The following is a 24,570-nucleotide window of genomic DNA, read 5'->3' as shown; positions in this document are numbered from 1 at the left end:
TACATTCGGAGACCATCAGACCAAAAGGCTCTGTTTCCGGGCTACATATGCTCCATAATATTAAACTGCGATCTGCAAGTACACGTCGACCAAACAGCAGGCACCACAGAATACCATGCATAGGGGTAGGGAGAGAGACACGGAAGTGAGGAAGGAGTTTCTACTGCAACAAATACAAGTACATGGTTGTGGTATCTGGATAAATTGGCAATGGTTGCTGAACAAGTCTTCGCTTATTATACATAAATAATTCAAGTATGAAGTCTAATTCCTTCAGGCCATGAACTGTTATTCAAGTTTTTTTGAATTGACATTAAATTTAAACTGGCCATCTTCATTTTTGTCTATTTCACTCCCTTTTCAATCCAATTTTTCTTCTGTGACTATTCTGATATTAAATTCACCACTCAAACCTGTCAATCCTTCCAGTTTGAAGAGCCATATTGGACTCAAAAAGATTAATTGTTTCTCTCTCCATCGATGCTGCAATACCTATGAGCTTCTCCAGCATGGTTTTATTTCAGAGTTATAGCATCCACAGCTTTTATCACTCTCCTTTGCTTATTTCTCAGTCTATTGTTCCAACTATCCTGTTGCACTGTTACCAATCGGCACTTTCCAAATACATGAATAAAAATTTTAAAAACAAAGCATGCAGAAATGAATCTAACTGAAAGCTTGCACTATGAGATGCCTTCCTTCAGCAAAATTTAGACAACAGATGTTTCTATATTAACGTATCCAAGGTTCAAAGTTATGTAACACAACTTCAAATATCCAAAATTTTAAAGCATCTTTCAATTCAACATTGCTTATTTTTGCTCAGCAGGTCACTTTTGTGAAGAAAGCAACAGCATACTGCGTCAGGGCTGTGACCTTTTCACAATAGGCATTGTTAAGTTTGTTTCTCCATCCATAGATGCTGTCAGAGCTGCTACATCTATCCAGCATTTTCAGATTTTACTTCAGACTTCCAGTGTCTTTCTTTTGCCTTCATTCTGCTGACTTCTTTTCACAAAAATTTGTTTTATCCCTCCATTTGAGGCTGCAATTGGAGTATGCGCCTTGAGGAGAATGTTTCTCTGGAGCAATCAGAAGGACGGTAAAGTATTTTCCATCGTATAAATTAAGCTACATAATCTTGGCTTCCTATTGCATATAAATTGCTAATTAACAAGAAATGGAATGATAAAGGTCTTACAAAAGCATATCAAATCAGGGCTTTAGAACACAAAGAAAACAATAGGCCTGCCAGTGTTTAATGAGGAGGATGCCCACCAGCCAACAATAAAAGCCAGGGGGAATGCATTAAAGTATCAAAATTCTATATTAACAGCCGATCCTGGAAATCTGAATTCTAAACAGAAAGAACTAGAATATTCAACAGGTTTGGCAACATTTGTGCACAGAGAAACAAGAGTGAAATTTTGAGTCAAGTATGACTCCTCCCCTTGAGTTGAGGATTAAATATTGGAATTGAAATGTAAAGTTTTTCTCTCTTCAAAAACACTGCAAGACCTACTGAGTACTTTTCAGCACTACCTCTGGGGGAAGAAAAAATTAAAAGTAATGTTTTGTAGACACTGGAAATCAAGTAAATTACACACAGTCACATAACTTGTGAATCAAAACAAAAAAAAGCTATAAACACGCCAATTCAAGATGAAAATACCTGTAAAGGATACAAAAATGCCATATTTCAGTGTTAATTCTTCTGCATAATAATTACCCCCAAGTATTAATATTTCTCTTCACAGATACTGCTAACCACATTAATGCTTTGTTGCTTTTTAAGTTCTTTGTACAAACATTTGTCTGTATTCAAATTCACATACACAAATTCAGATAGAAATACAAGGACATGGATAGGGTAAATAGGCAAAGTATTTTCCCTGGGGTCGGGGAGTCCAGAACTAGAGGGCATAGGTTTAGGGTGAGTGTGGAAAGATATGAAAGAGACCTACATTGCAATTTTTTCACAGAAGGTGGTACGTGTATGGAATGAGCTGCCAGAGGAAGTGGTGGAGGCTGGTACAATTGCAATATTTAAGAGGCATTTGGATGGGTATATGAATAGGAAGGGTTTGGAGGGATATAGGCCAGGTGCTGGCAGGTGAAACTAGATTGAGATGGGATGTCTGGTCGGCATGAATGGGTTGGACCGAAGGGTCCGTTTCCATGGTGTACATCACTATGACTGCTAATTCAAGACAAAGTTCAGATTGTCAAAAACTATTTGCAAAAGGAAATGCATGGCTTTTAAATTGTGAAATTTCTGTGTTCCAATTGTATGTGTACAATTTTAGTCCCCTTTTACGATTTAGTCAGTCTTCATAACCCTACATCACTTGATGACTGTAACCTTTATAGGTTTTTAATTCTTAGGTTATCAAACAAGCTGTCATGTCATATCGCTCTACATTAATGCCTCACTATTTTACAATGATCCAGCAATAACATCCAATTTACCCCAACACTTTGGACTCCCTGACCATCAAGCCATCTGTCCTCAATAAACTGGTGACATAACAGGTGTTAGAAATCCTACAGACTTTACTACCTGCTATGCTTTCTAATTAGCTGCCTGTCTTAGTTCTGACATATGACATAACCTATAAAGTTATTGTTGATGATGTGCAATTAAGTTGATTGCACTTACCCGATTCTTTGTGAAAAGTAAATCGATGGTGGCATCTGCAATGATATTCATGCGTAGTTCAAATGCAAGAATTTGCCTTGGCTTTCTGGGCTTTGCTAATTCAGTAACCTTCAATGTCTGATAGTCAGCTGGAAAGAAAAACTTCCATAAACATTCCCTGCAACAAGAAAACAAAGTATTTGAAGTGAATTTTATTAGAGAATAGGATTAAAAGCAATTTACTGTACACAGGCTGGGATTTTGTAGAAGAATGGTACTTCTTTCCATGCTGTTCCAACTTTTTGCACATGCTGCAAGTCTCAGACAAAACAAATGCATGTAATGTGTATTTCAATAAACTTCAAACAGCCTAACACCCAGCAATATTTTAGCATTCTTTTCAAATATAATATTTAGGTAGTTTGTTATGAATTAATTACCTTAACATCTAATCAAGTAATAGTACTAACTGTAAAATACAAAATCAAAACAGAAAGAAAATACTTTGAGAAACAATAACTTAAATACTATGCATAAATGCACCTATATAAATACACCTATTATGCATAAATACCTTCGTAATATCAGGATCAAAAGTTTTTTTCTTCCTCACATTACAACAGGAGAAAACATTCCTCTGCAGAACCAATACCCCACAGTCTTCTTGAATGAAATCTGTTCATTTGTTTATTTTTATTTTCAAAAGATTGGAATCATCAATAAAATGCATTCAAATCCCAAAACATAACTCACAAATACTTGCAAAATAAAAGGTGACGGAATTACTGCAGCCAACTATTTACTAAACTGCATATTTACAGATCTCAACAACAGATGATATGAAATTGATACTGATGCAATATAAAAAAATTGCAAAATACTGCAAATGCTGGAAATACAAAATAAAAAAACAAAAAAGGAAAATACTTGTCAGTTCAGGCAGCATAAGCAGAAAGAGAAGTAGAGTTAAGTGACGAAATAAAATTATGGTGCCAAGCCAAATGGAGATGGCAAGGCAACGATTAAAGAAAGTAAAGATAGGCCAGGATGAGGTGTAAATGGGAAAAGCAGAATCACCACCATCTACCATCTAAAACTATTATCCTAAAAACTTGGACAGAGATTATAAAATGATTATAAGGTTAATATAAGCTGATTTTTCATCACTTAATTTTGTTTAAACAAAAATACTGCCATCAGTGGAGGTATTTTTTTCAGCTTCTTTTTCAATGCTCAGAAATCTAGAGAAATCAAATCATGCTCTGTGCAAGGTGATCTGAACATGGGCAGAGTTCTGCCTTGCCATTTCACACTAAACTGTGTAATTGTAGGAGGTGGCATGTCCCATTGTGACTGGTGTAACACAGTATCAAAAAGCAAGAGCGGAAGCACAATGTAAGAGTTTTGTTGTATTTAAAGGAGACAAACGAACACACATCCTTGAATAGGCACACAAGTATGTTGCACAATTGACAATAGCTGGTTGTATTATATGGCTCCTTTAATGTTGGGAAGTTGCTCAATATGTTTCACATATTGATGAAGAACAAAATGAAGGCTGATTTCAATAAGGTAGCCACAAAAATCTATTTACTCAGGTGGGGGAGATCCAGAACAAGTACTATATAATCTTAAAGTTACAGCAAAGCTAGTTATAACTGAAATCAGGAACCACTTATTCACACAAAGGGTAATGGAAACTTGTTACCCAATATCCTGGCTTTACATAACTGCAGCCACGTCAACAACAGTTTTGTAAATCGAGACTGACATTTTTACCAAGTATTGCAAACTAGAGGACTACAAAAACATGCATAAGTTAAGTTGAGGTACATATCAGCCACGACATATTTGAATGATAGAATAGGTTCAAGAGGTTGAACTTGATTATTTTATTCCCATATTAAATTAATTATTAGGAGGACTGAACAGATATGGAGTCAAATAGGTGGGTTTTAAAAAGTGAAGGACGGATTCACGTGAAGGACAGGATGCAAATTCGATAGCGTAGGAATTCAAATTGGGATAGAAGAAGTTACAAATGATCTGGTTCGGTGTGAGACAGTAACTGTGCAAAGAGAGGATATAGAATTTATGACAAGAAACAAATAATGTCAATACAACTGCAGCTCATCCAGGATTGTATTTCAGTATCCTTGAGCATATTGCTCCTTGATAATTGCAGTTATATTCTGAACAAATGGTAAAGAATTAAGGAAAGCATCAAACTTAAGGAAAAGATATAGAACTGCACAAAGATGCATGGCAGGTCAGATGAGTGGTCAGAACAGAAAGAATGGCAGAGGTTGAATAAAGGGTTCATAAGGAAGAAGAAATTGCAGAGAGTTCTTACAGTTTTGTAAAAACGAAAAAAAAAGAACAAGCGGAACACTGGCCCTCTACACAGAAAGAATGGGATCTAATAGAGAAAAATAAAGAAATGAACAAAGATTTGCTTCTGCATTTGCCACAAAGGACACAAGAAACAGGGTAGTGGCGCAAACTGATCAAGCTGTGGGCTGAGAGGTCTCAGAGTTCTGTTGGGCTTTATACCAGGGTCTTTAAAGGTAAGTTAAGACATAGTAGACACATTGGTGTTTATTTTCTGAAATGCGCTACGTTCTTGAAAGATTTATCAAAGACAAAAAGCAGGAAACTATAGGCCGGTTGGCTTGATGCCTGTCATGCAGAAGGCGTTAGAATTTATCATAAAGCAGCTTATAGCTGGGCACTCAAAAAACTAAGCTAACTGCAAAGTCAGCACCGTTTTATGAAAAACAAATCATATTTTAACAATTTACTGGAGTCTTTGAACAAGTAACATACACTGTGGATAAAAGAGGGCCTGTTAATTCCCTGTAGTTTGATTCCCAGAAGGCAGCACACAGAAAGTACTGAGCAAAATAGAAGCAAATGGTGCAGAATATAACATACTAGCATGGATAGAAGATCAGCCAGGTGACAGAAAACATAGTGGACAGAAAACAGAGTATGCATAAATGTGCCTTTTTGATAGGCAGGATATATTGAGTAAAGTCTTGCAGGGATCTTCGCCATTTCTATCAATGATTAAGATGAGGGCAGTGAAGGGATGAAGGCTAAATTTTCAGATAATACAAGGATAATTAAGAAAGCATATTGTGGAGTTGACAGAACATGTATGTAGACAAGCTAATTGCATGGACAAAAATCAATCAGTTGAAGTCTAATGTGGAGAAATGTGAAATTGTTCACTTTGGCAGGAAGAAAGGTTTTAAAATGCAAATCATCTATGCAATGAAAACAATCAGTGAATTCCAAAGTGCAGAGGGCTCTAGGTGTTCAAATAAATGACTCTAGGTTAATATGCAGTCACAAAGTAATTAAGGAGGCTAGCTATTTTGAGAAGAATTGATCATAAAAGGATATAATGCACTGGTGAGACAACTTCTTAAATATTGCAAGTCCTAGTCTCGACACCTAAAGGAAACAACTTCCCAGCATCCACCCTTTCTAAGCCACGCATTATCTTGTAAGTTTCTATTACATCGCCCCTCAAACTTCTAAACTCGAATGAATACAATCCCTGGATCCTCAGCCGTTCATCATACATTAGACCTACCATCACAGGGATCATCCGTGTGAATCTCTGCTGGACACGCTCCAGTGCCAGTATGTCCTTCCTGAGGCGTGGAGCCCAAAATTGGACACAGTATTCCAAATGGGGCCCAACTACAGCTTTATAAAGTCTCAGAAGCCCATCGCTGTTTTTACATTCCAACCCTCTTGAGAAAAATCACAACATCATATTTGCTTTCAAATCAACCTTGAGAGAATCCTGATTTAGCACTCCCAGATCCCTTTGTACTTCGGCTTTATGAATTTTCTCAACAAAATAGTCCGAGCCTATATTCTTTTTCCCCAAAGTGCAAGACCTCACATATGCTCACGTTCATCAGCCATTTCCTGGACCACTCTCCCAAACTATCTAAATCTTTCTGTAGCCTCCCCATCTCCTCTGAACTACCTGCCTGTCCACCTAACTTCGTATCACCGGCAAACTTTGCCAGAATGCCCTCAGTCCCCTCATTCCGATCATTAATATATAAAGTGAACAGCTGCGGCCCAAACACTGAACCCTGCAGGACACCATTTGTCACCGGCTGCCATTCCAAAAAAGAACCTTTTATATCAACTTTCTGCCTTCTGTCAAGACAGCCAATCCTCAATCCACGTCAGTAGCTCACCTTGAACACCATGTGCCCTCACCTTACTGCGCAGCCTCCCATGAGGCACCTTATCAAAGCCCTTTTGGAAGTCTAGGTAGATAACATCCATTGGGTTTCCCTGGTCTAACTTACTTGTTACCTCATCAAAGCAATCTAACAGGTTTGTCAGGCACGACCTCCCCTTGCTAAATCCATGCTGACTTATTGTAATCCGACCCTGTACTTCCAAGAATTTAGAAATGTCATCCTTAACGATGGATTCTAGAATTTTACCAACAACCGAGGTTAGGCCAATCAGCCTATAATTTTCCATCTTGTGTCTTGGGTCCTTACTTGAACAAGGGGGTTACATCAGTGATTTTTCTAATCAACTGGGACTTTCCCAGACTCCAGTGACTATAGAGAGATCACACCTGCTGAGTACCTGCAGTATTCTTTGCACTTGTTTGAGGAATGAACTTTGTTTATAGTGGTTAATTATTGACAGCTTCGGCAGGGGTAAAAAACATAGCTTAGGTGAAAATATGATTCATGATTTTATTAGTTTATTATGGTTCAAGCTAAAGTAGCCTCAGGTGCACACATGAGATTCTTTAAAGTGCAGGAGAGCACAGTGAAGAGTGCAGGAGAGCATGCCAGTAGCTACATCAGGCAGACTTAAAATGAAGTGCTAACCTGGTAAAGCTATAACTTAGGGGCACTTGTATGCCAAATAATGCAAGCAGTATGAGATAGACAGGATTAAGCAATTCCAAAATCGACAAATCAGATCAAAGTTCTGCGACTATGTCACATTTAGTCATGTTTGGTAACAATTAAACAACGAACAGATGGTGAATGGAAGTGTTAAGTGGATGATCAAACTGGTCTCCTCAAGTTCCCATCAGAGATGCTAGTCTTCAAACAACTTAATTCACTCTATGTAAAATCAAGAAATTGCTAACACCCTGGCAACAGTACTGAAGACGTGTGCTCCAAAGCTAGCTGTACACCTAGCCAAGCTGTTCCAGTAGTGGCATTGTCCCTAAAATCTGGGAAATTTCCCAGATATATTGGCTGTCTTGACAGATATACCATGGGCGACACGGTGGCACAGTGGTTAGCACTGCTGCCTCACAGCGCCAGAGACCCGGTTCAATTGCTGCCTCAGGCGACTGACTGTGTGGAGTTTGCATGTACTCCCCGTGTCTGCGTGGGTTTCCTCCGGGTGCTCCGGTTTCCTCCCACAGTCCAAAGATGTGCAGGGTCAGGTGAATTGGCCATACTAAATTGCCCGTAGTATTAGGTAAGGGGTAAATGTAGGGGTATGGGTGGGTTTCGCTCCGGCGGGTCGGTGTGGACTTGTTGGGCCGAAGGGCCTGTTTCCACACTGTAATCTAATCTAAATCCTGTGCACAAAAAATAAGACAAATCCACAGGCATTTTTAAAAATGTTATTTGTTCAAGGAATGTGGCCTTCCTGGGATGGGCCGCCATTTATGTCCTGTGTCTAATTGCCCTTGAGGTGGTAGTGGTGAACTGCCATCTTGAACTCTGTAATGCTTTTTGGTGTTCTGAAGCTCTTACATATTTTTCATAACTTTCTACAATGGGATGTCCAAACATACACCTTTTACTCCAAATGCAACATAACCAAGGTTTTGTGAAAGATCTCTTCCTCACTAGAAACTTCTTTTTACCATTCAAAAATGTCATAACTTCTTAAACAAACTCACCTTCAACATATCTCCCTTATTCTTATTGTTCCATAAACACCTTTACAAATATCTTAAGTCAAGCTTCCAAGCTGTTCACCAAGTCAATATATCCCTGGTCAAAACCCCAAATCTTTTTTTTTTTTAAGGCAACTGTGACCATGGTTCATTGGTCCCAGGTTATTTTTCATGTTCTCTCTGCAATATTTTATATGACTAACGTAGTGGTTCTCACTCTTCAACTGAAAACTTGCCTTACATGATTCAAAAAGCGAAAAAAAGGCAGTCTTGCATGTGAAAAATTCATTGTTTGCTAATTTGCCTCTTTAGCTCTAATTGTACCTTGCAAAAAAAAATGCCCACATTAAATTAATGTAATTATTTATAAGCCAAATTTTCTGCCAAGCTTTGCGTTTTGCCCTCACAATGCAAATTTGTGATCAACATTATTTAAACACATTGGTCCAAAACAACTGCACTTAAACTCCTGTACAAATATCTGAAATTGCCTCTACAACAATCACCACCATTATTTCAAACCAGCTCAAACTATTGTCCATTAACAATCCAGACTTGAAAGAACAAAATCTATGTTTACGGTACTGCTGGCCACTTTCACAGTTCAATAGGAATAACCAAACATGTCACACACCAACTGCTGAATTTTTACTAAAACTCCCGCAAAGTCATAGCTGCTAAATATTAAAGAGCTTGAACTCGACTGTTCACTTTTATTTATTCCACAAAGGATATCCTTAAAAGGGCACATCAAGGAAAGGACTTTGCAATTTCACTGTATGACATTTTCAAATGAATTTTATGTGCACTATTTGTCTGGCACATTGATAAGCCTGAATTAATCAGCACTTGAAGCAAAGCATCCATCTCTGTCACTATGCCACAACTGCAGAGAGCAAAGCAATACACACAAAAGGCACAGAATATACTATTGTAGCAGCTATCCCATGAATCATCTTGAGGACCCATCCAACATAGTAATTTATTAGCTAAGAGAATCTGAAACTAATGCTATGAAACACTAACATCACACTATGTAACATGCCCTCATGTTAGCAAATCAATTAGTGCAATATTTTTAAACTATGTAAGCATTATAAACATTTTATATTACTTGTCAAAAGCTGCTATTCTATGAGTTTTAAATTAAAGATAAACAGAAGTGCCTCTTCATGAAGATTATAGTCCTCAATTAAACTAAATCAAGGATTCAAATCAAATTGAATTTAAAAAGTTTAGAGTTTTTCTGTTCACTACACAAAATATTTTATGTCAAAACTAATATTTGAGCACAAATTTGTATCTCCAAAAACTTTTCAAGAATCAAAAAGAAGATGCACATGCAGTCAACAAAGCATAACGTAACAGTGCTCTCACTCTGAGGCAATATTATAACAAACAGGAAAGATGGACAAACTGACATTTGAGAGTCACTGTCCATGTTCCCAGGACATCCTAAAATATTCAACAATGAGTTTCTTTAAAGCACGATTGCTGTGTTGGCAAGCATGATGGCTTATTTTAGCAAATTATTACCAACACCAGAAAGATCAATCTTCAAGCAAACTGCTCTGATGGTGTAGGTTGAGGGATAAATATTAACCAGTACACTATAAAAATGTCCCTGATTATCTTTGAGAAGTGCTGTGGGTTTTTTTGCAAGCTCCTAATATTACATCTCCATTTAACATCTTCTCCAAAAGCCAGCATCTCTGACAAACGTTCCTTCTGCATTGCATTAAAGTAATAAATGGAATTACTGCATCATATTACAAACCGATAACCAACAACTTGCGCATTTTGTAATGAGACATTCCAATTGATTAATTCAAACTGTTATAATCTTGAAATTTAGGTTTGCAGAAGTTGACATACTGGTGGGGTATCTCAGGCGTGAGGGAAATGACATTTTCAAATCAAAATAAAAGCATTTTAAATGTTAGTTTAAATCAATAGCTTAAAATCTTTAAAAAATCTTCTTACTGTACAGTAAAAGGATTGATTATATGCTTCAGATAATTCAAAGTGATTTGAATACAGCTACATAGCAAAAATGATAACAATATTGTGCAAATATTACACTACCCACCAGCCCACCTCAAACTTCCTACTCTTTCCAATGTCAGTAGTAATCAATCATAAACAATGGAATAGGTTAGTCAAAAGTCTGATTGGGAACCACTGGGTCAATTTTGAGGTCTTTAAAGGATTAAACGTACTGTGTAGTGAATGCAGAGGTAGAAAGACTGATTTAGTTCAGCTGACTGTCTCCACAGAAAAAACCTTTTTGATATGTGCATCAAAAATTACATATCAATTAAAAAAGGCACAATCTGATGCTGGGGTAATAAATGTCCAAAAATAATTTCTCACTAGCTGTTTATAATTTAGTGTAATAATGCATACCTCTGTCTATCTGCCCATGGTCCATAGTTGAAATCTGTTCCTTTACCACAAACAATGTCCAGTCCCCAGCATGGTGGTAAGTCTTGTAATTTTGTGCTTTCACTGCCTGGACTGTCTTCAACATTTTCATCGCTTTCTTCAGGTACAACACCTACACAAAATGATAATCATTACAATTGTATGTAGCCATGTCTTTTAATAGCAGACAGATAAACAAAAGAACATATAGCATCTGAAATAGTACAAAATAATTTTACACCTAAGATTATTTGGGCTGCTGCTATCGAATTAATCGTACTCCCCTATTCTTCCACTTCACCTTGAAAATGTACAAGGTTTAAGAGAGTGAATACACTGACTACTATTGACACTTGCATGATGAATGGTTTAAAGTTTGGTTATTGCAAGTACAATGTTAAAAAGCTGCAATGACTCTAAACTGTAGGTTATAGTATATAGGAAGGCAGTAATAAAATACATGTAGTTAATAAACTTGCAAAACAGATAAACATCAAATTAATGTTTTATATTTTCAACTGAGGTTTAGAGAGAAACAAAGAGATCACATATCATTTAGAGAACAAGAGTCTACACAGGATCAGACACTAAAGGTGCCTTACAAAGGAATCTTGAGGTACCATTTCACAAATTATATAAGTCGCAGTACAGTCTAACAAGGTCATTACAAATTTACACGGAGGATACTGGTTCATTTCAAAATGAGTACACTTGAAAGACAGATGTTACGTCAAACTTGTGCAGAACCTTGGTTAATTTACATAGTAGTATGCATAGATCACATGCTGTCATAACCAAATGGACACAAACACTGGAAAAAACAATTTATAGTTATGATATGTCTTATTCTCAGAAAATAACAACAACTTGAGACTCCTTTTTCTAGGGAAAAAAATGATATGGGAATCACCTATAAGGACAGTGACTGGTAAATATAAAGAGCTGTTTCCTCTGGGTAAAGCTCTGAAAATGGGTTGTAAAAATATGATGTCACAAACAAATCCAATTAGGAAAGCAGCTGAATCTTCTTTTGAATATGGTTAGAACATGGAGTAATTCAGGTGAATATCATAGGTGTTTCAAAGAAGTTGAAGCAGGAGAACTTGCACATTAGGTTGATATGTTCAGAAGAAAGCTTGAAAAGAGGTTCACCTAGAGTATAAACATCTGCATAGACTGGTTCCTGTGTCACATAATCAATGTAACCAAAATGTAAATGTAAATTCTGTAGCAATAGATATTTTCATTGCCACTCAAGCCAACACTGGCATCTCCCCATCTAAGGAAGATGATGGATATGTAACAAAAAAATTCTATTTCAGATAGGGCATCCTCATATGGAGCATCTTTGCTAATGATTGAGGTGTCATTCCTTGCATGGCAGATTCTGCCACAAACACACATGAAGCTACCAAATTTGCCATGGTTCATTATTTTTAGTGCCAATATCTAAGTGTTGGAGGGGTACAAATCAGCCCACAAATTCACCACCACTTTTCAAGGACAATTCAGAATGGGAAATAAATATCGGCCCAGCCAGTGATACCACAAGTGAATGAAAATAAAGAGTCACTCATGATTCCGAGACACAATCGATGACTTGGATATTCATGTCACACTTGAAATCAACTTTGCAGCATAGATTTGAGTGCCATGTTGGTCATCTAATTATAGAAAATGCTAGAACACGTGCATGCTACCACCTTACATCTTGAGGATATTCCCACGTCAACCTTTTTCTTAATGTAATAGTTGTGCTTTAGGTCTGAACTCAGTTAAGAAAAGATAATTAATTCAATATGCTGAATTCTTGGGGGGAAATGAAGAGAAAACTAAATTCAGCAGGATACCCAACTCTTGATCAGCATCAGTTCACCAGCAGAAAGTATGAATTTACCATCATGATCAAGCTTGACATTGGTATCTTTCAGTCAAACAGACAACTCTGCATGCATTTATCATCTAAGCTCATGGAATAAGAATATCCACATAGACAAGTAGCAGAGGACATCCATAATTTATACCTCAACATGATTTGAAAGAGATAGGGGAAACCCATTTTTTCTTAAAAACAAAAAAACAGCTTTCATCTAGGAATCTACAGCAATTGAAAGAAAACAAAGCTAAAGTGTATATTTATGCAGACCTGGTTCATCCATGTAATAATAAATATCAACATCATTTGACTGCATTACGACAAAACCCTCTCCCATCAAACGAGGTGGCCTAGAGTACAGAGAAAACAAAATGAAAACAAAAATTACATGAATATTCAAGGCAAATGTCATGAACCACAATATACTGCTGCAAATATTTTGTACTGTAATTACTATATTAATACCAACCATTTCATTTACACATTATTAACTACATATTTTCACTTAAAAATCAAGTACAAACTGAGGGACTAGTCATTTCACCCTCAATGAACTGTTGATAAAATTCTATATATGTTCAGCTTCTAAAAACTATAGATGCACAAATCTAAACTACCTAATTTGAATGTCACCTAGAGAACCTGAAACAGTAGTTGAAATGCAAAAGTTACATGTGAATGGTCCAGAAAAGATTTATCAATATGTTGATGGGAATGGAGGGTTTGAGTTTTAAAAATAAGTTGGGACTTTTTTTTTCCCCAATGGATGATTGAGGGGTGACTTTATAGAGATTTATAAAGTCATAAGGGGTATCAATGAGGTGACTAGCAAGGTTCTTTTCCCTTGGGGCGGGGGGGGGGGTCAAAACTCAGGGCACAGTTTTTAGGTGAAAGGAGAAAATTTTAAAAAAGACATGAGGGGCAATTACTTTTTGTTTTACGCACAGAGTGGTTCATATGTGGAATGAACTGCCAGAGAAAGTGGTGGATGCAGGTACAATTACAACATTTAAAAGACATTTAGATAAGTACATGAGTAGGAAAGGTTTGGAGGGATATGGGCCAAATGCAGTGGGACTAGTTTAGTTTGGAAACATGGTCAGCATGAACTAGTTGGACTATTTCCATGCTGTATGATTCTATAAATGAGGCAATGTTTTGAAGCCAGGCAAAGATATTTTATTGAAACAAAACAACAAAGTTTTATTTTGAATCTGGCTCTAGATACAAGGTCAAAAATAGAAATGGATATGTTTTATTTCTTAGAGTGTATATCCTGGACCATACTGGGCGAAAAATTTATTATTTTTTTAAATCACATAGGCCTCAATGGTTGTAATAAGAATGCATTTCATGGGTTTGATGAACTTAATGTTGACTAAACAATCTGTTGGATAAACATTCCACATAGAATGATGCAAATTGGAATTTGAAAAATGTTTAAAGAAATAATTCAAAACGTTCAACAAATATTCATTCCATTTAAACCAGTCAGCAAGATCTTCCATAGCTTACTAAAGAGGTAGGATTCCATAACTTAGTAAGGAAGAATAGTATTTGATTAAAATATGAAGTGTCTAAGACTGCAAAAATAGCAGTTAGCCTGAGGAATGGAATTGTTTAGAAACCAGAAAAGGACAAACAAAATGTTGGCAAAAATGGAATATTTTATACCTATTTTCGCAGTGGACGATAAATAATCCACCACAAATAGAGTAACCAAGGGGTTAATAATGGCGAAGAAATGGAGGTATTGAGATCAGAGAAAAGGTAATAGATACACTAAGGAACAAAAATCTAACAATTCACTAAGGCTTAATAAACCACATCCTAGTCTTCTAAAGAGATAACTGCAGAGATATACTGGATGCTCTTGTTACAATTTTCCAAAATTCTCTACATCCTAAAACAAACGCAGGAGTTTGCTAATTAACAAATATAGCACAGCTATTGAAGAAAAGAAGAAAACAGGGAACTACTGGTATCACATCTTGGGAATATGCTGGAATATCTTAACAAGTATTAATAATGCGTTTAGAAAATCAATATAAGATCAGACAAAATCAAAATGGTCTTACAAAAGTGAAATCATGTTCAATAAATGCATTAAAGTTTTTGAGTATGGAACGTAGGGTAGAAAGGGGCAACCAGCAGGGCTGTTGTATACTTGGATTTCCGAAAATTATTTTATAAGGTGCCACACATGCCCCAGAGAGGACAGTTCACCAGGAAAAAAACAGCACCCCGGACTATTTCTAATCCTCAACTCTGAAGCACCAAACAAGCATGACTAACCTAACAAAATTCAATCTGTCTCTTGAAAGAAGATTGTAAAGCTTATTGCATTTTAACAGTTTCTTACATGTTCTGAACAATGTTGTATTTCTCTCAAACATTTTAATAACTCCTATATTTAAGTTAAATATGCTGTACACTAGAAACATTAGTTTGCTGAGAAATTAGAGAATAATTAAAATAAATTATATGCATTATTAACGTACATCTGAACTAAAATAAATGTCCTATTTACTGTGACATGACAAAAAAATTGTATTTTTGTATGCATAGCACTGCTATACATGTATATAATTTATTGCACTGGTCTACTGTTTCAAACATCAGATTCAAGAAGTTGGCATCCACAAAAACACTGAATTTATTCTTGTGATCTTTGGTGGTTAGTGGTCAATGTACAACTGGAGTTGCAATACAAATGTGTGCATAATAATCAGAGAATTGGAATATTCCAGAATTATAAATATGGACAAAACCTCAGTCCTTTACAATTAAATATTGATAATTGAGTACCAGCTCTATAGTTTATTGCATTTAATATCTTAAATTCCATATAAAACAAATTCTTCATACTCATCGTTTTGCATAGAAACGTGTCTTGGACTCGGAACCAGCATGACTCTAACGTTTTCCAATTTTCCCTTCACAATGTGCATAAATTGGTCAAGATGGCTGGAAGGTGGTTTTGTAGTATATGTCAGGAAAGCATCATCAAAATTTATGCACAGTGTCTGGGGCAGAAAGCGGTTTCCAAATGCCAAACGACCCTAGTAATGTAATATTTAATTAGTAGTGAAGAGTGATCTGTACTATTCATAACAGTGGCTTTAGCACTGTACAGAAATTCAAATATGCAAGACAAATGAGAAAACCAAGCCACTAAATTCTCAAATTTTCTCAAACAAGTTCAAAAGCCTAACAATATCTGCTACACAATACCTTACACATTTAAAAACAGACCTTCTATTTGGCAATAGTTCCACACTTCGGGAAGGACGTGAAAGCTTTGAAGGAGGTGGAGAGAATATTTACAAGAATGTTTACATGGATGACAGACTTCAGTTTTGTGGACAGTTTGGCAAAGTTTGTTTTTCTTACAGAAGGTTGAAAGGAAACTTCAACGAGGCAATCAATATCAAGAAAGATCCAGACAGACAGGGAGAAACTATCCCCTTTGGCAGAGAGTTGAGAACCAGATGGGACAACTTTAAAAAAGTGACTGGCAAAGGAAACAATGGGAACATGAGAAAAAGAAAATGGTAATTCAAATCTGAGTCACAGCTAAGTACAGAAGCAAAGGTTCAACCATAGAGTGGTACGTTTGAATCTCTGATGTAACTGCTGTCTGATAAATCACTACACAGGAACAAAAAAAAAATTCTGAGATCTCAACAGAATGCAATGAAAGAAAACAGAAAATAGTTTGCTTACTGTACTGATGTCAACTTTAATAACTGGAATAAGTGATCGCCAAGATGATGAAGGGTCTTGTGTTTCAGTTTTAATGCTGTAAAAATATTAGCACAGAACACAGTAAGCACAGAAATATGTACAACCTCAAAATCATGGAGCGATTACAGAACACAACAAAAACATGTGACCTGAGCAAAGTGGGCTGTGGTGAGAAGTCCAATAAGGCCAATCCCGACATCAGCTTGCTGAATCTTTTACACCTTTGCTGAGTGGCAGCAGCAGCGAATACCAAATTGTAGGGGGCTTATAGCTTGTTAAATGCCATATTAATGCCTCAAATTGACTCATTAATATTCTGCCTTCTACGTTACTGAATTGAATTGAATTTATTGTCCCGTGTACAAAGCATAGTGAAAAGCTTTGTCTTTAGAGCAATACAAGCAGATCAGAGTTAAGTAGTATAGTTAAGTAAATAATAGGTAAACAGCAGCAAACATAAAAACACAGGTACAAGCAAATATTAAGAGTTTGAGAGTCCATTCAGTACTCCAACAACAATAGAGTAGAAACTGTTGCAAAACCGGCTGGTGAGTGTTCAGGCTTCTGTACCTTCTCCCCCATGGTAGAGTTAGAGGTTGTAAAAAAACATTGCCAGGGTGGGATGGATCTTTGGGAATGCTGGCAGCCTTTCCTTGACAGCAGGCCTGGTAGATGGATTCTATCGATGGGAAGTTGGCCTTTGTGATTGTCCGGCCAAGTTCACCACTTTCTGTGACCGTCTCCGATCTTGAATGGTACAGTTGCCATACCAGGTGATACATCCAGACAGACATACATCCAGACACCTATAAAAATTGGCAACGGTATTCGCCGTCATGCTAAATTTTCTCAGCTGCCTGAGGAAAAAGAGAGGTTGTTGGACCTTTGAAACCAGTGAGTCCACAAGAAGAATCCAAGAAAGCTTGTTGTGGATGACCACTCCCACGACCTTGACACTCTCCACCTCTGTGCTGTTAATGTCTAGGGGGGCATGAGTAACATCCCGCCAAAAATCAATAATGAGTTCCTTAGTTTTGCCGGCATTAAAAACTAGGTTGTTCTCAGTGCACCATTTTTCCAGGTCCCACACCTCCCATCTGTGATCTGTAGTTTTATCACCATCTGAGATTCTACCGACTATGGTGGAGTCATCAGCTAACTTATAAATGGCATTAGTCTGGTATTTGGCTACGCAGTCATGGATATACAGTGAGTACAGTAGCGGGCTGAGTACACACCCCTAGGGCCAGGGGGGGTGTTAGTGAGGATGAAATATTGTCCCCAGTCTTCACTGATTGTGGCCTGTGGGTCAGGAAACTGAGGATCCAGTTGCAGACAGTGGGGCTTAGTCTGAGATCACTAAGTTTAGCAATCAGTCTGGAGGGGATAATAATGTTGAAGGCTGAACTGTAGTCAATGGGTAGCATTCTTACGTAGCTGTTCTTGGTGTCAAGATGTTCCAGGGAGGAGTGAAGGGCAAAAGATATGACATCTGACGTGGTTCTGTTGGTCGGATAAGCAAACTGGAGTGAGTCAAGGGTAGTGGAGACGCTGGAGCTGATTAATACCATGACCAGTCTTTCAAAGCACTTCATGACCACCAAAGTTAGGGCCACTGGGTAATAGTCATTGAGACATGCTGTATGAGCCTTTTTGAGGCACAGGGGTGATGTTGGCCCTCTTGAAATAAACAGTCAGGGACAGTGGTCAGCTGCAGGGAGAGTTTGAAGATGTCCGAGAAGATCGCTACCATTTGATCTGCGCATGCCTAGAGTGCACGGCCTGGTACTCCGTCTGCTCTCATCACTTTCCTTGGATTCACATGAAGGAAAACTGTCTGACCTCTGATGTAGTGACTGTTGGGATAGGTTCGTCAGGACTTGTCAGAATAGGTGTTACCTCTCCGCCAAAATTTTGCTTAATGCGAGAATTGAAGAGGTTGAGATGATCTGGGAGGGACGTTTCATCGTCTGCTATCTTGCACTGTCTCTTTTTAGAACGTGTGATGTCATTCAGTCCTTGCCATAGTTGCTGGGTGCCTATCTGGGTCTCTAGTTTGGATCAGTATTGGTCCTTGGCTGTCTTAATAGCTCTGTGAAGGTCATAGTTGGATTCCTTATATTTGAGTGGGTCTCCTGATCTGAAGGCCTCACGCCTGTTTTTTAGCGGGTTCTGTATGTCCTGATTCATCCAGGGATTCCTGTTGGGGAACACACGGATTGACTTCCTCAGTATGCAGTCCTCCACACAATTGCTGATAAAGTCTGTGACAGTGGTGGTGTACTTGTCCAAGGTATCTGCGGACTGCTTGAACATGCCCAATCAGCCGATTCCAGACAGCACCGGAGTTGATCCTCTGCCTCCTCCGACCAGCACTGGACCTATACCTGCGAGGGGGTCTCCTGCTTGAGCTTTTGCCTCTAAACCGGGAGAAGAAACACAGTATTGTGGTCAGAGTTCCCAAAGAGGGCGGGGTATAGAGCGGTATGCATTTTTCGCAGTGGTCTAAAATGTTCGGGTCCCTAGTGGGGCAGATAATGTTCTTATGATACTTGGGCACCACCTTTCTTAGATTGAAGTTGCCAGTTACAATAAACAGGGCCTCAGGGTGTTCAGTCTCCAGGGTCTTAGTGGTTAGTACAGCACATCGAGCTTCCTCAATCTTTGCTTATGGCGGTATGTACACAGCAGTTAGCACAGAAGCGGTAAATTCCTGTGGTAGACAGAAGGGGCGCTATTTGACGGTGAGGAATTCAAAGTTTGGGAAACAATGGCTGCCCAGGGTTCCACATGTCGATGCACCACATTGTTGATTAAAAAGCAAACCCCTCCACACCCTTTGTCTTACCCGAGGACATTGTATGGTCCATACGATGGATAGAAAATCCATCGGCCTGAAGTGCACAGTTGAGAATGGATAGGTTGAGCCAGGTTTCTGTGAAGCAGAGTGCGCAGCAGTCCTGCAGTTTACACTGGAAGCTGAGCCATGATCTGAGTTCGTCCATCTTGTTCTCCAGAGATTCTAAATTTGCTCGGAGTAAGTTAGAAAGGGGGGGTCTTGAAACCACGCAGTTTCAGTCCTACTAGCAGCCTGGCACGTTTACCCTGCTTCCTCGCAGGTTTCTTACATTTGAGTAGTCAGGTGGTCTCGCGGAGTGGATTCTCACTGCTTCCAGTTAAGTGATCCTTCCTGGGACCCTGTGGAGCAGGTAGGTTGCAGTTTAGTGTATTTTTGCAGAAGGTCTGTTTAGGACCCAGTGTAGCAGGTAAATCACTGTGTGGCTTTTTACCGGACGGAGTGTGCTTAGGACCCAGTGGAGAAGTTCCTGCTTGCGTTCCAATTTGTCCAGTTAGTTCCTGGTTTCAGTTGCTGCCGATTCGCTGCTCCAGGTCCAGGCACATTTTTTGCAGAAGTGTTTGCGCTGCTGTCCTGGTAGGTTCTGATAGATTCCATGACAGCCAGGCGCCTTATGGGGTCAGGAGCGTTTCGTCCATAATTCCCTAATTCCAGTCATTGGTATAGTTCAGGAAATATTATTTTTAAGGTGTGACGGCATTTTTTTTCAATACCCTCTAATACTATGGGCGTTATCAAAATGACTTACTCTGCTTCACTCCTGAAGTACACATCCTCCCAGAAAACGCACTGCATGACATTTGATCCCTAATCAGAATGAACCTCTGGGGAAGCCACACATGGTGAAAAACTGAATTCATCCTTCAACTGCTACCCTTGCAGTAATTTTCTTAAAGGGTAGCATCTGGAAGTTGACTAGACAAATCCATGATCATTAAAAGATATTCACATTTTACTTATTTAGAGATTTTGGGTAAGTTCATACACGATCCACTAGAACATACTAAATGCTTTATCAAAAGTGGGTGTTATGATCAATGGCACTGGCTTTACAAACAGCTAAGGTTTCCGAACCAGCTGACGTGGGTGACAAGTCTTACAGAATTTAACCAAATCTCCACGCAATCCTGAACAATAAAAGTGTCTCAATGCTTTTAGCCAGAGTCTTTCTTTTTCCTAAATAATCTGTCATCAGAAACTCAAAAAAACTCTTAAGACTCCCTGTGGTAAACAATTTGATGGACTAATATCCACTCCTCATCTAATGGACCCTGAATAGATTCCCACTTCCTTAGCAAGACACAGAAATTATAGCAAAAGATTAGTGTCATGCAACTCAATATTGAACAAACCTAGATTACTGGTCAATATATCATTTCAGTTGCATGACACTAATCTTTTGCTATAAATTCTGTGTCTTATGGTCCTGTTCCACAGCTATCTGATAAAGGAGCAGCGCTTCAAAAGCTCTTGCTTCCAAATGGCGGCACGGTGGCACAGTGATTAGCACTGCTGCCTCACAGCGCCAGAGACCCGGGTTCAATTCCCGCCTCAGGAGACTGAGGGCCTGTTTCCACACTGTAAGTAATCTAATATAATCTAATCTAATCTCATCTAAACCTGTTGGACTATAACCTGGTGTTGTGTGATTTTTAACTTTGTCCACCCCAGTTCAACACCGGCTCCTCCACATCATGCTTTAGATAATAAGCTACAGGGACCCGTCCTGAATCCCCAGCACACATAATCTGAGACAATCCCCACAAACCAAGGTCTGCACTCGAGTTAAATCAAGGACTTTCAACTAAACAAGTAAATGTTGGCCAGAATGTGGAGGGTCTGGGAGAGGTTCCTTACTCTCCGAAATATATTATGTAGGATTTTATTTTACATTTGCCCAAGAATGCAGGTGAAAAATCTGTTTGATATCTATCTGAAAGTCAACACCTCTGGCAGTGTAGCACTGATCCAGAACTGCACCTTTTTTTAAAGAATATATATTTGCCTATTCAATAAGGTACTAACTGTTTAAGGGTTGCGCCTGTACAAATCACACGGGTTTTGTTGTAAATATTTATTGCATTTAATATCTGATCTAAATTAAAATAATGAAAATATGTCCATTCTCTCACTCACCTGCAAATGATATAAAGTAGAAAGTCAGATTCAATTGATTTAAAGCTAAAAAAGACAGCTAAACCTTGGTCAATCATTGCCTTGGCTTGTTTCATATTGGGCTCAGGGGTCTTTGTGGTTTCTTTGTTGTGATGTTTTAAAATGACAAAAGATGTACATTGTCTGTTAAATCTTTTTGAGTCAGTCGCAGTTGCTAGGTTGATGCTTGGTAGTGCAAATGGTCAAACGACTGGCAAGTTTTAAGCTTGCAGATGGATGGAGAATGAGAGTATCTCAAGTCAGCAATCTTCTTCTTTGGCACCTTTTCTACTATTGTACGAGTTGCAGGATAACAGATGCTTAAACAATAAAAAGCTCATCACACGATCCCCTTTTGCCAACTGACCATTTACCCAAAGGTAGCTATAGCAACTTGATTCTGGGCCCATGCTTTAGACATGATTCAATAATGATCTGAAGCATTACTTTCTTGTGGTCTGCTGTCCAAACTGGTTGCATCTAAAGACGTTGTTCCACATTCACCTGAGTACGCATGTACGGTCATCTCAGTATTGAGAGATATTGAGAGATATTGAGAGATATTGAGAGATATCGTGTTAAAGGTTCTCTTTACTAACCCACTCATCAGCTCACTATATTCATTCATTCATTCATTCATTCATTATCCTTTACTAACTCATTGTTTACTATTACACGGTTTCTTTCATTTACATTCATAAAACTGCATTTTGTAGAATATTTGACTATTACAATAGACTAAAATTAAAACATCCCTTTCAACCCATTCACCTTAAACCCTTATCAAGCCTATTTCTACATCAAAAGCTACCTCTGAATAGGTGCCAGTAGTGTAAACAATACCAGCCTCATCAAGTCTCCACGAAACATTATAATATTCATCAGCTGTCTCTCAGAACTGAATAGATTACAGAACACCAAACTTCTTCCCAAATTAGTATGTCCTTGTTGAATACCTTTTAACAGGGCCGCTATTCCCTTAACTGACACAGCAGTGCTTCCGTTAACCTGCACGGATGAATGAAACTCTCACTGGCAATTAGTAAACAAATCCTTCAACTCAGCACAGTTTAACATCCTTTATTCTTTCGTTAAGTACAAGTATAATTTCTAGCTAATTTAGAGCATATAAGGCCCTTCATTAACATTTACTCACTTCAAAGACAAAAGGACTAACAGTTCTTAATTATTATAGAATCCCTGCAGAGTGGAAACAGGCCCTTCAACCCAACAAGTCCACACCGACCCTCCAAACAGTAACCCACCCACAGCCAATCTCCTACTTTATTGTCCTATATTTACCCCTGACTAATGCACCTCGCCTTACACACCCCTGAACACTATGGGCAATTTAGCACGACCAGTTCACATAGCCTGCACATCTTTGGATTGTGAGGGGAAACCGGACCACTCAGAGGAAACCCACACAGGCACAAGGAGAATGTGCAAACTCCATACAGATAGTCGCCCAAGACTGGAATTGAATGCAGGTCCCTGGTGTTGTGAGGCAGCAGTACTAACCACTGAGCCACTGTGCCACCCTGGTGCAAGCAGCCAGCATTTAGCAAATGTTTAAACCATCTCCTGCTTCCTCAAAGCTTTGTGTACACCATAGTGATGGAACTTTACTATATGTAAGAACTGTGTATAAAAAGGTTCTTGTAAGAATTGTATTTCAGGATTCTATTGCCACCTCAAACTTGTAATACTGTGGTTGCTGAATAAAGAGGCTATTTTTACCACTCACCAATTTCAGTCATTATTTGAACACGATCCCACAAGATCAAGCGATGAGGTAACTTGCATACCTCAAATTATTATCTCTGGGTTCTTCCAGTCAACCAGTTTCTATTTTAATGGCTTTGGAATTTGTTGGGAATGTTCATGCAGGGGTCGGTCATTTTGGAAGCTGCTGTTTTAAGTCATTGAAATGCTGTTTTTCAGGATTTTGTTGCTAGTTTTAGACATGATTTGTTATTGTTGATTTTTGTTTAACAGATAAGATATAGATGCCTCCAGAAGATTGTGATTTTACATGACATCAGAATATTTCAAATAAATATATCATCCTACTTTTCTTTCAATGAAAAATGCCTATACAGGGTATTTTAATTTTTAGCATGAATTAATTCACTAATGATGTCAAATAAATAAACACAATAGTGAAAATGTAGAAAGCATTGATGGTTTCTATGAGTTCCCATTAATTCTAATGTGTTTTCTTAAAGTGGAAAGTGGATGGAGGTAGGGTAGGGACGTAGGTAGTCCGCTGGATCTTTTGTTCCACACAAGTATTTCATGGATTGGAATGTTTAACAACTCACACGGATGTTGCCAGGATTGGACGATTTGAGCCTTAGGGGGAGGCTAAATTGGCTGGTGCTGCTTTCACTGGAGTATCAGAGGCTGAGGGGTGACCTTATAGAAGTTTATAAAATCATGAGGGGCATGGATAGGGTAAATAGACAAAGTATTTTCCCTGGGGTGGGGGAGTCCATAACTAGAGAGCATAGGTTTAGGGCGAGAGGGGAAAGATTTGAAAGGGACCTAAGGGGCAACGTTTTCACACAGATCAAGTAGATTGGATGGGGCGGTGTTTGTGCAGTGTGTCCAGGAAGCTTTTCTAACTCAGTATGTAGATTGTCCGACCAGAGGGGAGGCCATATTGGATTTGGTACTCGGTAATGAACCGGGACAAGTGATGGGCTTGTTAGTGGGTGAACATTTTGGTGATGGTGACCACAATTCTGTGACTTTCACCTTGGTTATGGAGAGAGATAGGTGCGCACAACAAGGTAGATTTTATAATTGGGGGAAGGGAAATTACGATGCTGTAAGGCAGGATTTGAGAAGCATACGTTGGGAGCATAGGCTGTCAGGGAAGGATGTCGTGGAAATGTGGAACTTTTTCAAGGAACAGATACGACGTGGCCTTGATATGTATGTACCTGTCA

General features: G+C 38.4%; 1 protein-coding gene across 11 annotated transcripts in view; it reads right to left on the bottom strand.

Annotated features, from left to right (window-relative positions):
- kiaa1109 (KIAA1109 ortholog) overlaps positions 1-24,570 on the bottom strand; it is a 420,067-nt gene that overhangs the window by 332,900 nt on the left and 62,597 nt on the right. For all 11 annotated transcript variants that reach the window (XM_043674034.1, XM_043674040.1, XM_043674039.1 and 8 more), the window contains 5 exons: positions 16,585-16,660; positions 15,727-15,920; positions 13,129-13,208; positions 10,965-11,115; positions 2,660-2,816 (listed from right to left, as the gene is read on the bottom strand). In XM_043674034.1, coding sequence (XP_043529969.1) covers positions 2,660-2,816; positions 10,965-11,115; positions 13,129-13,208; positions 15,727-15,920; positions 16,585-16,660 — 658 coding nt within the window. The remainder of the gene's footprint in view (positions 1-2,659; positions 2,817-10,964; positions 11,116-13,128; positions 13,209-15,726; positions 15,921-16,584; positions 16,661-24,570) is intronic.

Source organism: Chiloscyllium plagiosum, chromosome 32 (assembly GCF_004010195.1).
Source record: "Chiloscyllium plagiosum isolate BGI_BamShark_2017 chromosome 32, ASM401019v2, whole genome shotgun sequence".
NCBI lineage: Eukaryota > Metazoa > Chordata > Chondrichthyes > Orectolobiformes > Hemiscylliidae > Chiloscyllium > Chiloscyllium plagiosum.
This window is presented reverse-complemented; position numbering and strand designations above follow the sequence as displayed.